The sequence below is a fragment of the Sinocyclocheilus grahami genome, unplaced genomic scaffold (genome assembly GCF_001515645.1).
Source record: "Sinocyclocheilus grahami isolate Dianchi unplaced genomic scaffold, SAMN03320097.WGS_v1.1 scaffold1812.1, whole genome shotgun sequence".
Lineage (NCBI taxonomy): Eukaryota > Metazoa > Chordata > Actinopteri > Cypriniformes > Cyprinidae > Sinocyclocheilus > Sinocyclocheilus grahami.
The window spans coordinates 81,964-99,738 of NW_015506991.1; the positions used below are offsets into that span (position 1 = coordinate 81,964).

At 35.7% G+C, this 17,775-nt stretch overlaps 1 protein-coding gene across 1 annotated transcript in view; it reads right to left on the minus strand.

Annotated features, from left to right (window-relative positions):
- Positions 1–2,948: 2,948 nt before the first annotated feature.
- Positions 2,949–17,775, minus strand: part of pan2 (poly(A) specific ribonuclease subunit PAN2) — a 20,174-nt gene continuing 5,347 nt past the window's right edge. Inside the window, exons 5-26 of the mRNA XM_016259220.1 lie at positions 16,608–16,685; positions 15,893–16,163; positions 14,569–14,914; positions 13,398–13,494; positions 13,050–13,169; positions 12,716–12,835; positions 12,293–12,421; positions 11,975–12,174; positions 11,742–11,890; positions 11,544–11,650; positions 10,728–10,826; positions 10,354–10,436; positions 10,140–10,281; positions 9,864–10,001; positions 9,715–9,774; positions 8,056–8,146; positions 7,389–7,546; positions 6,899–7,042; positions 5,305–5,484; positions 5,135–5,228; positions 4,370–4,573; positions 2,949–3,514 (exon numbers count right to left, since the gene is read on the minus strand). Coding sequence (XP_016114706.1) covers positions 3,480–3,514; positions 4,370–4,573; positions 5,135–5,228; positions 5,305–5,484; positions 6,899–7,042; positions 7,389–7,546; positions 8,056–8,146; positions 9,715–9,774; positions 9,864–10,001; positions 10,140–10,281; positions 10,354–10,436; positions 10,728–10,826; positions 11,544–11,650; positions 11,742–11,890; positions 11,975–12,174; positions 12,293–12,421; positions 12,716–12,835; positions 13,050–13,169; positions 13,398–13,494; positions 14,569–14,914; positions 15,893–16,163; positions 16,608–16,685 — 3,045 coding nt within the window. The 3' untranslated portion in view covers positions 2,949–3,479. The remainder of the gene's footprint in view (positions 3,515–4,369; positions 4,574–5,134; positions 5,229–5,304; positions 5,485–6,898; positions 7,043–7,388; positions 7,547–8,055; positions 8,147–9,714; positions 9,775–9,863; positions 10,002–10,139; positions 10,282–10,353; positions 10,437–10,727; positions 10,827–11,543; positions 11,651–11,741; positions 11,891–11,974; positions 12,175–12,292; positions 12,422–12,715; positions 12,836–13,049; positions 13,170–13,397; positions 13,495–14,568; positions 14,915–15,892; positions 16,164–16,607; positions 16,686–17,775) is intronic.

Sequence of the window (17,775 nt, forward strand, 5' to 3'; positions counted from 1 at the left end):
ACTCTTAGTTTCCACCATTTAAACTTTTACAAACACTCACATTGCATCACAGTGAGTTCTATAAATAGACTAAAAACGAATATAAATTACGCGGCATGGCCATTTTCAATAGTTATGAATTACTTCAACTCACTAGTGAAGGAAAAATGTAAAGTTTCTGAGAATTAACTTGTATCTTTAAAAAAAAAAAAAAAGGCATGAATAATACTGTATTTGACAAGATACAATTAATATATCACCACTCCTCAACTTGTTTACAACGTCCGGTTTGTTGCACTCGAGTAATAAATTGCCAATGAAACCTTTACGTGCGGGAACAAACTTGACAAAGTAGCAGAACTTTTCTTCCCTTCTGAGTTCATTATGCATTATTCCGAGGTAACGTTTAGCACAATTTCGTTTTTGCTTTGAGTATATGTAATGCAGTGTTGGGGGTAACGCATTACAAGTAACGCGAGTTACGTAATCAGATTACTTTTTTCAAGTAACTAGTAAAGTAACGCATTACTTTTTTAATTTACAAGAAAATATCTGAGTTACTTTTTCAAAAAAGTAACGCCAGTTACTTTGTTTTCCCATTTATTGACTGTCAAGTCTCCTGTCCCCATATTGGGAGAAATCAGAAGTGCAGAGGAATTGTGTGCGCTGTGTGAACATGATGTTACTGTAGTTCTAGACTAAATGTGAATGTGCATTAATTCATCCCACTCACAAAAAACAGATTTAGTATTCATCAAAATGAATTAAAACTCAGAATATGACGCAAACCTGCAATAATTAAATATATGTTAAATAACAGAAATGTATCTAATCCCATTTTACTAACCGATGTCTTTGCTGCTGACCTTTGATGATCCAGTTCAACCATACTAATAAGCAAAAATGACTTTAGAGAAACTAACAATTGTGCCTTGTTTTTTTTATTGCTGAAGAGTATTTCTTCTCATCCGTTCTACTGTACAGACGTGAATTTACTTTTGCTTCAGCCTGAGGCTTATTCATTACACTTTTTGGTGTGAAAGGGCTTTTATATTTGCTATAAATAGAACTTCTTATATTAAAAACAATCAAGCCCTGCTTATATTTAAAAAGAAACGCAAAAGTAATATAACGCATTACTTTCCATAAAAAGTAACTAAGTAACGTAATTAGTTACTTTTTTATGGAGTAACGCAATATTGTAATGCATTACTTTTAAAAGTAACTTTCCCCAACACTGATGTAATGAGTACTGCTTTTCTAACATTGTTTCCATTTCACAATGGAGCGTTTTCGTTTCCAGCATGTAATTGTACTTGCAAAATAACATCCGGTGAAGTCTCGTGAGAAACTGATGTGACTTAACGAAGAGCATTCAGAACGAGTAACATTATTTGTCTATGAAGGTTCTTCAAATTGTTATATTATTACTGTCGGTAACTGCTCATTGAAGAAGCTCAGTAAGTGTAAATAATGCATTCATAATAATTATGATAGAACCTAAAATAATACAACAAAAATATCCAAGTTTGAAATTTTATAATATTACTTTAAACACATGTACATATTTTAACACACACACACACACACACACATATATATATATATATATATATATATATATATATATATATATATAGGAGTTGGATAATGGAAATGAACACATTTAAAATAGTTTTAGAATACTTCTACAAAATAATGCTATTTTGTTATTAAATGTAATTATGAAATAAATTCATAATGCTTATACTGTAAATTTAGCATTTATTCTAATTTAACAAAATAAAACAGAGCTGTCACTTTTGCAGTGGAAACATTAAATTGCATTAAATGAAGAATTTTAAAGCGATGTTACAGTAAATGCATATTGTTGTCTTATATAATAATATACGCATTCCTCACATCTAGTTTTCACCCTGTTATAAAACTACTAACAACAACACTCAGTACTTTTGAGTAGAAATAACTGTTAATATTTTCTTGCTCAGCAAATAATAGTCCATATTCTACAAATACACATAAGTCAAAGAGAAAAAAAAGGTTCAGTAAACGATACAAGACTGAAGAGTCTTTAAGTAAGCAGAGAACTAAATATTGTGCTGTAATGTGCCATGTTTGTTAGCATTATATGGAAAAGTACAGACTAGGAAAATAAATGTTGCTAGCGAAGATTACACAGACTATAACAAACTGGATAAATGTCTGTATATGCTTTAGACCGCAGAGTTATACTTCTGGTAAGGAATCTATGCATTGTTTAATCAGTAGGACAGAAATAATACACCATTGTCAATTCAAGAGCGTCAAGGCTAAAAATATTTCCATCACTTACAGCTCCCCACCAGCCAAGCAAACTGGAGCTAAATTTAAGAAGAGGGTCTGGCTAACAACTCTGAACAATGTGTTAAACATGGAATTGCAATTGAAGATCATAAGCAGTATGATCATGTATATCATAAAATGTTTACTAATAATAAATTGTTACTAAAACGACAAAAGTTTTTCAACTGCAATTTTTTTTTAAATATTGAAATTCAGATGATTTCATTTATAAGTTTGACTTTCATTGGAGAAGAGCCAAATCAAGAGAATGATTCACTCCCAAATCAAATATTAAAATCACTTGTGAGCAAATATGCTGTACACGAGAGTGATATCCAGCTAAAGGCAGAGTATAACTAGAAAATGTATATGGATTAAACATATGGATTTTTATTACTTTTTTTATGAAATGCATGCTTGCTGTTTTTATGTTCTCTTAGAATAGCATTTTATTGTTTTATTGTTTAAATGTTTCAGTGGCATATCTGAGTCTGAGACTACATACTTTACATAAAGAGTGAACTTTCTTTTAACTTTGAGACTACACTAGTTCTCAGTATTTTTAAATAATAGTTTCCCTAATGCTATTGAATTTGCTGAAATAATCCACCCAGTTGAAATGAGCTTTAAAATAGACAAAGATTTATCCAAAAGTCTTTATTCAGCTGCCACATTATGAAAGTGTACTTCGTAGTTACAATATAGAAAATAACACCGTAAATCCATTGACTGCTTAATTTATATTCTTTGTGCAGTAATTCATATTCTGTATAAGTGCCGTTTTTGACACAATATAAATACCTTGGTGAAAAAGCCACTGTGGAGTCAAACGAGCAAACAAACACTTGGTTAATGAGTTTTGAATCGGGTCTCAGTCCTGAAAACATTTTTTTCCCCTGTTCCTTATGCATATTCTTCTTAATAACACTTACAGGCTACACAAAGCAGTGGAGAAAACCCTTTCCTTTGATTCCAACAGTTTTTTTCACAACAAAACAGACATTTCTAACACAGTATAACAAGCCTTATTTCAGATTGGCCATCTAAAGATAATGACATATACTCATTAAGAGGTGTAATTTGGTTCAAGAGCTATTAGAGGAGAACTGAAAGGCTGTACAAGAAATGACTGCTGAGCTGGCATCTGTTTGGCAGGAATATAACCAACACGGGTTTAATCATAACCCCATCACAGAGGGAAACACGGCTGTACCTGCAAAGAGAAAAGAGCATCGAAAGTTCATCAAACATTTGATAAAAAAAAACGAATATGATGATTTTTTTTTTTAGAAAAAGATATGCACATGCTTTGTTATGCAGTTAAATTGAAATATTTCAGTTTTTGCAATTATAAAGATAGACACAACTACTATTCAGGATGATTAACTGGCTAGTATTTGGTCAATATTTGGCCTTCTTGGGCAAATAGGAATAGTTCACCTAACAATGGAAATATGTAAAAATTTACTTATTTTAAAGGAACAGTTTACCCAAAAATGTAAATGTTTTAATTATTTAATCACCCTGAGGCTATCCAAGATGAGTTTGATGGACTGGAGTCGTATGGATCACTTGTGGATTATTGTGATGTTTTTATCAGCTGTTTGAACGCTCATTCTGACGGCACCCATTCACTGCAGAGGATCCAGCAAGTGATGCGATGCTAAACTTTATGCAAATCTTTTCTGATGAAGAAACAAACTCATCTACATCTTGGATGGCCTGAGGTTAAGTACATTTTCAACCAATCTTCATTTTATGTGTGAACTACTCCTTTAAAAGTAGGGTTACCTCTTCATTGCGTTAGTTACAAAATCTACTGACAGCCTTGTTTAGGGATAATATTATATAAAATAAGTGTGCATTTCATTATATATACAGTATATTAGCATTAAATTAATTTAAAGGACATTTGTATCTGCATTTGACAAACCTATATTGCTCAACTGTGAATGCGTTGCAAAACTTTTTTTTTTTAAACAACTAAACAGCCTCTAAAAATACACTATATACAAACACTAATATATATTACATAAAATAATCTCACTGCCCTGTCAGTGATTCGTACTTTTTGGGCTACCTTGACCATCTGCAGAGTCAATGTCTGGAACTTTCCAGTCTAGCTTGCGTCCTTTCTCATAGAGAGCCTTGAGAACCTTCCGGAACTCCTCTTGTCCTCCGTTATGACTCAGCTCCAAGTACTTCCTGTACAACTGTAGGGCAGTCCGTGCATCTTCGATACTATCATGAGTTTCGCTCTGAATGTTCAGATCTGAACAAATGTTCAAATAGCCATAAAACACTGATACATAGAAAATGACATATGAGGTCAAGAGATAAGGGAAAGTTTATGGGTCATTCCGTGTCAACTCAACCAGCTAAAATTTTTGATTTCGCTAATATTTTTTCTGAAGAAAGACATACATGTATAGTGACGAAAGTCAAAATATTAAATGTCATGAATAAATATTTACGGAGTAATCCACTATTTTGTAAAGGAGGGTCAAAAAGGCAATTTTCACCTGAGATTCAGAGCCAAATAACAAGGGGGTAAAAATGACTTCAGAAAGACGGCAGCATCATAACGTTATTTTTACACAGAGATTGGTTGGTCTGTTAATAAAGCAAGCTTTGTTTCATTATGTGTCAATGGTGACCATTCAAAAATGGGGAAACAGCACTTTTCAAGTTTTTTCTCCAAGGTTTGCAGGCCTGGAACTCAAGAAGTATTAAAGATATCTTGATGCCGTTTTAGATATTGGGTCTTACATTTTTTTGAATGGTCACCATTATGACCCTTTCATGAATCATGACCCTTATGCAAGAAACCTACCGAGAAAGTACCACGCGAGGAAACGCAGAGAAATCATTCGTTTCCGAGGCATGTGGAAGAGGTAGACAGTGTCAATCACCTGTTCTTTTGGAACCTAAAAATGTGAGGGGTTACAATTGAAACACTTCAGCATCCTAAATAAAACGTTAACTCACAAAAATTCCACTCACCATTAAGTTTATGACCCGGAAATCTTTCTGTAACCCGTGGCCGACAAAGCGAACGCCAGTGTCGATAAGAAATCGCAATTTCAAATATGTAGATTTCAGAGTAGTCAAATGTTTAGAGGAAATCTTTGCATCCAGGTCTCCAGGTTTGATACCAGAGTATTGGGTCAGGTAGTCCACCACCTGTACATCCAAAGAGGTTAAATTAGTAAGAAGTTTTCCTCAACATTACAAAAACACAGAAAGTATGGAAATCACTAGTACACTAATAGTTATTCCCTGTGATTCACCTTACAATTAAATGATTCAAAAATATTCACTGTCACAAGCAGTGTTGGGCAAGTTACTTCCAAAATGTAATACATTATATATTACTAGTTACTGTCTTTTGAAAGTAATTAGTTACATTACAATATTACTGTCTCTGAACTGTAATGCGTTACATTACTTTTGAGTTACTTTCACCAAAATATTCACAGAAGTATTATAAAATGCCAAAATGTAGTTTATTGCTGCTCATTCTACACCCAGTGGAGGGTAATGTGGTAGGTCTATATAGCATACAATTATAAAATCATATTTAGATGCCGGTATGTAGGTCTACATTAATGTTACGTTGTAGTTTAGGTTAAACACAGATAAGCAGAAACCACATTATTATATTCATAAATAACACAGGTAAATAAAGTGAAATGTTATAATGTACAAACAATAAACACAATACCTAGCCTATAGGCAAATTTGAACCGTTTCAGACGAAAACAAGATTGAAAAATATAAGTTACTAAACAAGCCAAAACAAATTAGGCTAATCAGTGGCGGCGCTAGGGCGGGGCTTGACGGGGCCCATCAGAAACTTGCTTAGGCTGGGCACAGCCCCCCCCAAGGATTTCCTAATGATGTTCCCTTATTTTACATTTACATTTACATTTAGTCATTTAGCAGACGCTTTTATCCAAAGCGACAAATTTGGATAAAAAATTTTTTGTGTCACTTTCACTAACATTAAAAAAATAAACATAAAAAAAGCCTAATACGTGGCCTATAAACGATTGATATTATGGGGGAGAGGTCAAGCAACACAAGCAAGCAACACGCAAACTGCGCAAGAGTTATGCCGGTGAACGTCAGTCAATTCACTATAGAGAAAGTGAAAGTAAAAAAAGCTTTCTAACGCTGCATTAACGGCGCATATTCTCTGAGACAACAAGAGACAAAATTACTTCAATATAGGCTGATGATGGTATATATCTGTCTATATTTCTTCTCTGGTGCTGTTTTGCGGTGTTAGTAATATGTTGTTGTAACTTGCGTTACTGAGATTGTAACGAGTAATAATATTACCCAAATTTTATTAGTAATGCGTTATATTACTGCGTTACAGTAAAACGTAATATACTACTGTAATATTATTACTTTTCTAATGCGTTACTCCCAACACAGGTCACAAGTGACACTAACAAATAACATATCTCACCTGACAAGGCACAAAACTGTGGTTCTCACTTTATGAGGTCATTAAATGGTCTTGATAATTTCAAAAGGTAATTTCCCTATTATGCGAGTTACATTTAGAATGATTCTTCTGATTTATGACCTGTTCCTGTGTTGATATGTAGTCATCAATGAACGGCACTCCCTCATTGGTTCCCTGGCCTCTCACGCATGTGATACGAGCAACAGACATCTGGCTGGGCTTAATGGTGGACTTGGTCCCGTCACTGCGCAGTTCTGCCTCTTCCTGTTCAAGCAGCAACACATAAAAGCATGAAATATTTGGGGTAGGAGAAAATTGTTTGTTTGTTTATGATTTAACGCCATGCGAGCTACCTCGGCTATATTCATGGCGAGAACAAGGTTAGTTAAGTTAAATTAAGTTTTTAAATTTGATCTTAGATAAAAATTCTAAAACTAAATCTGGCCTTACTTCATTAAAAATCTTTCCATAAAAGTCAACAGAAAAATAAAGAGTTCTGACAGACTTTAAACTATTACAATCCATCAAAATATGCTTCAAAGATGGGTAGGAGAAAATATGTTAAAAAATGTCAGTAATTATATAGAACATTAAAGTGTTTCACACTGACCTGGTTGAGCGTGACAAATTCTGCATCCAATCCCACAAGGTCTGCAGCCTGCAGCATCTCATTTACCATTAGAGGTATGAAGGTGGCGTGACTCTTCCTCTGTTTCCGTGCCAACGAGGCCTCCGTCAGCAGAACGCTGGCATTAATAGGGTTCTTAACTAGGAGGAAATGGAGAAGATGCAGGAATAATTAAAACAGATGCTAATCAAGGCTGCATTTCTTTGATCAAAAATACAGAAAAAACAGTAATGTTGTGAAATTTTATAAAAATTTTACAAATCATTCTAATATGCTAATTTGATGCTCAAGAAACATTTCTTATTATTTTCAGCGTTGAAAATAGTTTTGCTGCTCAATATTTTTTGTGGAAACCATGGTATGTTTTTTTCCAGAATTATTTTTATAAATAGAGAGTTCAAATGAAAAGCATTTTTTTGTAACATAAATCACTTTATTCTAATTTTTAAAATCAATTTAATGCATCTCTGTTAAATAAAAGAATTTAATAAAAAAAATACTGCCCCTAAATCCTTGAACAATAGGGTATGCATATTATAAATGTTCATCATCTTAATCAAATGCAAACTTTATACAATTTTTGTGATAGCACTGATACATTTTAGTGAGAAGACCAAAAGTACATTCTGTGAGATGAATGATCACATACTTCGCAAATCATACTTGGGATGGTAGTTCCTCTTGACGTAGTAAAGTACAGCAGGAACCTTCCAGTTCACATCAAACTGAGCTGATTCTGCCTAATGGAGACATATTGCAACACAATTTATGGTCACATATGATGCATTTCCAGTGGGAATACAGAACTCGCTGTGCGAGTACACATGGGGTCTTTTCATAATAGGAAAAGTTGGAATTTGCCTGATGTTTGGTATTTTTACCTTGTCAATGGGCTCAATCAGAAAATCATTGAACAGATACCACTGCTGGTGTGTTACTCCCTGAAAGCCAGACAGAAAACACAGTTTGTCCCTTATGTCCAACATATTATGTCAAAAATCTAGCAAGTACTTTAAAGATTCGCTCATACCTCTTTCCTTTGATGGTAGGTCTCGCCCACTTTGATATGTGCTACCAGGTTCCCTCCGGTCCGAGCATCCTGGATATGAGATACGATGACGACCAGGTCATAGACAGACATTCCTTCTGCCTCTTCACTTTCAGATATTCATGGCGAGAACAAGGTTAGTTAAGTTAAATTAAGTTTTTAAATTTGATCTTAGATAAAAATTCTAAAACTAAATCTGGCCTTACTTCATTAAAAATCTTTCCATAAAAGTCAACAGAAAAATAAAGAGTTCTGACAGACTTTAAACTATTACAATCCATCAAAATATGCTTCAAAGATGGGTAGGAGAAAATATGTTAAAAAATGTCAGTAATTATATAGAACATTAAAGTGTTTCACACTGACCTGGTTGAGCGTGACAAATTCTGCATCCAATCCCACAAGGTCTGCAGCCTGCAGCATCTCATTTACCATTAGAGGTATGAAGGTGGCGTGACTCTTCCTCTGTTTCCGTGCCAACGAGGCCTCCGTCAGCAGAACGCTGGCATTAATAGGGTTCTTAACTAGGAGGAAATGGAGAAGATGCAGGAATAATTAAAACAGATGCTAATCAAGGCTGCATTTCTTTGATCAAAAATACAGAAAAAACAGTAATGTTGTGAAATTTTATTAAAATTTTACAAATCATTCTAATATGCTAATTTGATGCTCAAGAAACATTTCTTATTATTTTCAGCGTTGAAAATAGTTTTGCTGCTCAATATTTTTTGTGGAAACCATGGTATGTTTTTTTCCAGAATTATTTTTATAAATAGAGAGTTCAAATGAAAAGCATTTTTTTGTAACATAAATCACTTTATTCTAATTTTTAAAATCAATTTAATGCATCTCTGTTAAATAAAAGAATTTAATAAAAAAAATACTGCCCCTAAATCCTTGAACAATAGGGTATGCATATTATAAATGTTCATCATCTTAATCAAATGCAAACTTTATACAATTTTTGTGATAGCACTGATACATTTTAGTGAGAAGACCAAAAGTACATTCTGTGAGATGAATGATCACATACTTCGCAAATCATACTTGGGATGGTAGTTCCTCTTGACGTAGTACAGCAGGAACCTTCCAGTTCACATCAAACTGAGCTGATTCTGCCTAATGGAGACATATTGCAACACAATTTATGGTCACATATGATGCATTTCCAGTGGGAATACAGAACTCGCTGTGCGAGTACACATGGGGTCTTTTCATAATAGGAAAAGTTGGAATTTGCCTGATGTTTGGTATTTTTACCTTGTCAATGGGCTCAATCAGAAAATCATTGAACAGATACCACTGCTGGTGTGTTACTCCCTGAAAGCCAGACAGAAAACACAGTTTGTCCCTTATGTCCAACATATTATGTCAAAAATCTAGCAAGTACTTTAAAGATTCGCTCATACCTCTTTCCTTTGATGGTAGGTCTCGCCCACTTTGATATGTGCTACCAGGTTCCCTCCGGTCCGAGCATCCTGGATATGAGATACGATGACGACCAGGTCATAGACAGACATTCCTTCTGCCTCTTCACTTTCAGTCAGCTATGAGAAGAAACAAGACACATTTTATTTGAGCAAGGTCATTTAAAAAAAATTCAAGAGTCATCTTTCCCAGGTATGACATATCTTGATGTGGTTAATGAAGTTCACCCTTTGAAACAGTGAAAAGGTGTTCCTCACCTCCACTCCCTCAGACAGGCTGCTGACCTCCAGGCCCTGAGTCTTACTGATGCACATCTTCAGACTGAGAGGGATCCACACGTGCCTCATGTCCTCCGCTTGAGTGTCAAAGGTCAAGCCCTCCACGCTGCACAGCTCTTCCCTTATATATATATATTATTATATTAAATAAAAAACATATAGACGGATGCGTTTCTACAATCAGCACACTTACTCTAAACACCATTCTGTCGGTAAAGGCTCTTTGGGTTTAGGAGGTTCAGCTGCTTCTTTCTTTAGAGCTTTGTTGTACGCATACTGTTAACAAAAGAACGAATGAATGGAAAATTAAGACAAATCAGTGTGCCTAGAGTGTCACACACCAAAAACATACAGATCAGCTGAATGAACAGGATGTTGCATTGCTAATACACCACTGACATATCTCACTGTCATATGACAGAAAAATATAATATAACAAAGACATCTTTAAGTAATGACTCCAATGGCTGTGTAAAGCATTAGAGGATATTTAAGGGTGTATTTATGGCTGAATTTTGTAAATGCATGACTATGTATCCTGGCAACAAGAGGGGATATGAGTCTAACCTCAGTCTGTGCTTTCCAGAACTCTGCTTCCTTAGCGCTGTTCACCTCACAGTTGATCACCAGAACATCAGGCAGACAGCGAATGTTCCTGGTCTGCACCTAAAAAACATAAATATTTAGCATTTTGTGCTTCTACACTTTTGGTTGGTAAGATTTTTTAAACAACTTTTTGAAGTATGTCTCTTCTGCTCACCAAGGCTGCATTTATTAGATCAAAAATAAAGTAAAACCAGTAATATTGTGAAATATTATTACAATTTAAAATAACTGTTTTTTATTTTGATATATAATAAAAGTCAGTGTCACATGATCCTTCAGAAATCATTCCAATATGCTGTTTTGGTGTTAAATGAATATTTATTATTATTATCAATGTAAAAAATTCAGCGTAAACAGCCTTTATTTAATTTTAAATCATTGTTAAAAACATATATTTTAACTTAGGCTTTTAATCTCTCTGGGTGTTGAGTTACAGTGGGGCAAATAAGTATTTGATACACTGCTGATTTTTCAAGTTTTCCCACTTACAAAGAATGGAGAGCTTGGTGTTTTCTTCTGTATGATCTTATTGTCTTTGTATATTTATAAAAAATGTCTCTATCTTTGTACAGCACTTTGGGCAACAATGGCTGTATTCATTTGTGCTATAGAAATAAATGAGAGAGAAAGAAAAAAAAAGAAAGAAAGAAATAGCCTCCAATTTAATGCATTCCTGCTGAAAAAAGTATTAATTTCTTTCAAAATAAAAATCTAACTGACCCCTATTTTTTTTAGCGTTTTGAACGTATACATATAGATAGGCATGTAAAAACCTACTGTTGGCTGGTATTTCTCACAGTTGTCACACCAGGCCTGTGTGCTTTGCTCCAGACATATACTCTTCTTTAGGATTTCTGCAAAGTCATATTCCTCTATCATCTTATCTGTCAAAAATCAAAGAGATCATTTAATGAATTAACTCGGTTTATAAAAGAAGAAAGATGTATTCATGTGTGAATGTTTGGTGGTTCTGACCTAGAGAGCTCTGCTCAGGGTAGTGTATGGTAAACAGCAGAGTCAAGGAGGAGCGAACCGTCTCCTTTCCACAGCGACACAAACTGCTGTTCTCCACTTCACAGCCAAACAACCGGCCAATCACAGACTCCCCAGAGGAACCCAGCGTGCTGCCGTGGAGACAAAACCTAAATTGTTCTCGACTTCGTTCTTGTGTGAATTATTGCATTGAATTCAAGAATGATGCTCCACACCTGCTGCTGGCTCCTCTGTATGCCTGCGGCCCTTCCTGCTCCAGTGTTTCCTGATGTAGCTGTGCAAGAATGAAACGGTTCCAGCTCTGGATGAGACGGCCTAGACGGGCTTTCCCTGTCTGCTCATCAGAGTCCGCTAGGATCAAACCTAACGCTGACGCCTCCGGGATTGTCCGGAAAGCCCGGAGAAAATTACTGGCCTGTTAAGAAAACAAACAAGTGCTTTGTGTATGTGCATATGCTATGCATGGCTGACAGCTCTGAAGGCATTGATACAGCTGGGGATAAATTCTGATTGAATTGAATGTATTAGTCCACCTGGCAGGGGTCTCCTCTGCTCAAGTCCAGCATGTGGAACAGGAATCCCAGCTCACAGGCCAGACAGAACTCCTTCTGACACAAATGATTCTGTACCAGGCACCTGACTGGCTCCAGGAAGTACAGCACCTGCCACAGCATACACAGAATTAACTATTAACAAAATTCCAGAGAACTGGAACATCCAAAGTGAAAGTTGTGCATTCCCAAAATCCGTAGAGAGCACAAAAAATTCCAAGAATTAGAGGAATCGGCATGGTGATGTTTGGGATTTGCTGAGGCAAATATCAGGCAATTACATTTTAATGTGTATAAATATGAATCAGAATAAATATGTCACCATTTAATAAATGTAACATAATATATAATATATTCAGTATAAAACTATAACACAGTAAAAATGGTATGTGTGTGTATTTTCACCTGGATCATGCAGTTGCAGTAAGCGTTGGGTATGTGAGGCTCCAAACCAGCAAACAAAGTCCGGTTGTAGTGCTTAAAATCAAAGTCTTCCAGTCCCAGTTTGGAATATTTAATGGTGACCTGACATAAACACGAGCCACATAATCAAAACCCAGAATCTCAGGTGTCTTAAATTGTACGCAAACAAAAATTATGTTCTAAAAACAATACATTTAACATTATCTCATCTAAAAAGAACCTGCGTGCCAACATTTGTAATGGACAAAATAGCTTGAGTAGTACGTAATCATCACCAAAGATCATAGGATTATGCACAACAATGGCTAATCACTACCTTCCTGTATTTCTTTGGAACCATGTAAAGATGCGGCTCCTCATCTCGACCAATAGGAGATTCCGGGACCTGATTATAGCTGTCATACTCAAGCTCTGTGTCTTTAATCTTATAAGGAACCTGGCAAAAACAGAGATAAAATAAACAAAGAAATTACTGGTTGGACAGCATTACTGCACTGAAATGATTGACACATTGTCAAATAACATACCAGAGACACTAGATCAGCTACGTTACTGTAAGATAGGACTTCCCTCTTACAGCATATGGAACATCTTTGTCTTGATAGTTGTTTACCATTTTTACACATTTAGTGATGCTGAAACTATTGAAATCTGTTGAGTTTACCTGGTTTCTGGGACGGGTTCTAGGATTGGGCGCGTATCCAATAAAGCCCACAGTTTTCATAGTCCTAAGAATCTCTGGATCTACCGGAGGAGCCCGTCTGACAGTGAAAAAAGCACAGTTAAATTAACTAATCACCATATAGCATGTCATTTGTTAAGGGAATTTATATTACAACTGTGTAAATGAAATCAGTGTGAATAAAAAAGTGAGAGCTACTAAATATATTTTTGCTCAAATTTAAACAATAGATCCAGGTCAATGACATAGGATCATGACCTAATCTGAGACATACTGCAGGGGGCAGTATTACACAATAACACTCAAATACAGAATCCCATACTACCCTTATACTCTTATGATTTTCTGCAAAATATGCAAATGTATGAATGCATAGAATACCCAGATGACTATTACATTTGCAGTATACAGAGAAACAAATATTTAAATACTGCAATTTTTCTCTCTTTTTTGACTCATAATGTGGTTGGATTGCCAATGTAAAAAAAAAATGTTTGGACAAAATTGGATTAAAAATGTGACAAGTTTACATCTGCTATGAACAAACTCTAAATAAATACTTGTACAACAAAGTAAATGTAATAATACATATACAATTGGTATAAAATAGCACTTGTATCTCAATGTATCTTCAAGCATGCATCTTTTACTTATTATTTTAAATATTTACAAATATTTACATATACAACTGTTCAAAACTTGATGTCAGAAATAAATGAAAACTTTTATTCAGTAAGGATGCATTAAATTGATCAAAAGTGACAGTAAAGAATTTACAATGCTACAAAACATTTTTTTATTTAAAATAAATGCTGTTTGTTTTTGGTCATCCAATCCAAAAATATGAAGCAGCACAATGGTTTTCAATGTTGTTGATATTAATATTAAATAATAATAATAATAAATGTTTCTTGAGCATATTAATTGTCATATTAAAACTGGAAATGGAAAAGACTAGAATGATGGCTGCTGAAAATTCTGCTTTGCCATCACAGGAATAAACTATATTAAAATGAAAAACTGTAATTGTAAAAATTGCAATAATATTTCACAACATTACTGTTTTAACTATATTTTGATCAAATAAATGCAGCTTCTGCATTTCAATATCTTACTGACCCTAGTGTACTGTATATACGAGGTGTAGTCATACCTGGGGCTGGGTGTGATAAGGGAGGTGGGCCAATCAGAGAGCAGGGGCTCGGTACTGGTGAGGGGCATGGGTAGAAGAGAGAGAGGCATGAGCTCATGGTTCCACTCCAGCTGGGGCAGGGAGTCCACCAGGCAGGGTAGCGCCAACTCTGTCTCCCTGGAGTAACTGTTAAAGGACACCTCTGGGGCGCTGGACCACAGGTGCACACAGCCACCAGAGTCCCCAAAGGAGAGAGCCTGTTTGCTGGAGGACACATCAAAGCTCATCAGCAGCTGCCCCACAGTGTTGACGTGGAAGATATCAGCCAGATTGGCCAGGCCGGTGGGCTCGCAGAACTGACACTGACCTACAGACACAAAGACACAGACTCACACACCAGAATCTCAGTGACAAAAAAATGATCACAAATATTTTTTGGTAAAAGCCATGTTATAAATATGTATATTTAAAAAAAAACAACCAAAAAGTAAATAGACTAGTACAGGACAGTAACAGTGCTTATTTCAAATCAGACGTCTGATTCAACTTTTAAACTCAAGAGCAAGTGCCTTTTTCACCCGTTTTTTTTATTTTTTATATAAAATGTACTTGTAACATTTAAAATTATTGTAATTAAAACAGTCTGTAATTATTTTTTATTTACAATATAATTAATAAATAATTAATTTCAAAATAATGATTTTATGTTTAACCTGAAATCTTTAAATAAATAAAAAACATTTAATAACTCTGCATTTCTAATGACGTTTCCTTCCTTTTTTGTTTGGAATAAAACCAAAACCCACCTACATTTTGTTCATTTTCTACTTGGAAATACAACACAATTACAATTGTTAAACGCATCGAGTCAGAATGTTTTCAAGCCAAGTACTTTGTAATGCATGTCTGCACCTTCAGCATGATTAGTTCATGTGACCCACGCCTGAAAATCTATGTGGACAACATGACAACCACCAAAGGGGAAATGAAAGTAAGGTGGGACTTTTGAATGCTGAAAAACTGCAATAACATCAGTAAGCTTCAGAAGAAAAGAACTAGATTAAACGTGAGGCTGGGAACAACAACGGTAATCCAAAGAAGACCACTACTGGATGATTAAAATACTTCACAAGTTGCAAACAAAAATCCCCCAACATTTCTTCAACACATCAGGGACAGTTGGCAGTTGGCACTTGGGTGTGGCAACCACACCAATACCATCCCGTGTATTTTTCATAGTATTTTATTCTGCAAATTACCATTAAAGTTCTCCTTTTAGTGACAATAGTTAGGTAAATACCACCAGTACTACCACCTTCGTGACATACACGTCCATGCATCATACCTGTTTGTGAAATGATAGCCAGGCGGGAGGTGTATGTGGGGATGAAGCGGAGGAAAAGGGGATCCACGTGGACCTGCAGTGGGGTGATGGCCCTCATCATGCGCAGATCGTACACCATGAGGAACCGGTCACATGACAGTCCATTCAGGCCACGGCTCGAGAAGCCACACGCCGCCAACAGGTTACCGTGTATGTCGAAATCAGACAGGCTGCCAGAGAACGCGTCAAATTCGTGCTCCATTTTAAATGTGCGTAGATCACGCAGAGACACCTATGATAAATAATTGACACAAATGACAATGAAGAGATTCAATTAATGTTGATTACTATATATTTTACTACATACCCTCTATTCTAATGAAATACTAAAATCTTTTTCCATGTTTTTCAATGAACCACCATATAAGTTGTTATGGTGAGACAGATGGATCCATGCACATTAAGCTCTTTCACTTAATTTTGTGGCCAAGCTGAAAATTCCAACTACTAAATATTCTGAATTGATCAGCCTGTGAGAAAATTAGGAATGTGTGAAAGCACAAAAAGAAAAAGCCCTATGTATTCTACCTGTGTTTACAGCTAAAGTGTAGGCAGCATGTTCCCACATTAGCTCAGAGCAAAACTTTTCATACACAACATCCCTCTATTCTGCGGGAAAAGCGAAAGGAGGAAACTATTTGTTCCACATCCATTTTCGCTTTACTCCTTCACTCACCTTGCCAGATGTGTGACCACAAAAGAAGAAGCGATTGGACTGTCTCATGATGGCGACTCCAGGTACCTCAACAGTAAACTAGAGTGACAGTGGAAATGAAATGTCAGGAAAAGATCTCTGACTCTTTTATTACTGAAACATCCTCTAATCTATTATAGATAAGTGTAAAATTCCCATTAAGTATATCCCACAAAAGTCATAAGTGATAAATATAATAAAATTAAAAGAAAACTTTTTGCTATATACAGGTGCATCTCGATAAATTAGAATGTCATGGAAAAGTTCATTTATTTCAGTAATTCAACTCAAATTGTGAAACTCGTGTATTAAATAAATTCAATGCACACAGACTGAAGTAGTTTAAGTCTTTGGTTCTTTTAATTGTGATGATTTTGGCTCACATTTCACAAAAACCCACCAATTCACTATCTCAACAAATTAGAATACTTCATAAGACCAATAAAAAAAAACATTTTTAGTGAATTGTTGGCTTTCTGGAAAGTATGTTAATTTACTGTATATGTACTCAATACTTGGTTGGGCCTCCTTTTGCATGAATTACTGCATCAGTGCGGCGTGGCATGGAGACAATCAGCCTGTGGCTCTGCTCAGGTGTAATGGAAGCCCAGGTTGCTTTGATAGCGGCCTTCAGGTCATCTGCATTGTTGGGTCTGGTGTCTCTCATCTTCCTCTTGACAATACCCCAAAGATTCTCTATGGGGTTCAGGTCAGGCGAGTTTGCAGGCCAATCAAGCACAGTAACACCATGGTCACCAGCTTTTGGTGCTTTTGACAGTGTGGGCAGGTGCCAAGTCCTGCTGGAAAATGAAATCAGCATCTCCATAAAGCTTGTCAGCAGAAGGAAGCATGAAGTGCTCCAAAATTTCTTGGTAAACGGGTGCAGTGACGTTGGTTTTCTAAAAACACAATGGACCAACACCAGCAGATGACATGGCAGCCCAAATCATCACTGACTGTGGAAACTTCACACTGGACTTCAAGCAACATGATTTCTGTGCCTCTCCACTCTTCCTCCAGACTCTGGGACCTTGATTTCCAAATGAAATGCAAAATTTACTTTCATCGGAAAAGAGGACTTTGGTCCACTGTGTTTTCTGAAGTCCACAGTCAACGCAGCCATCTACCAGGAAATTTTAGAGCACTTCAT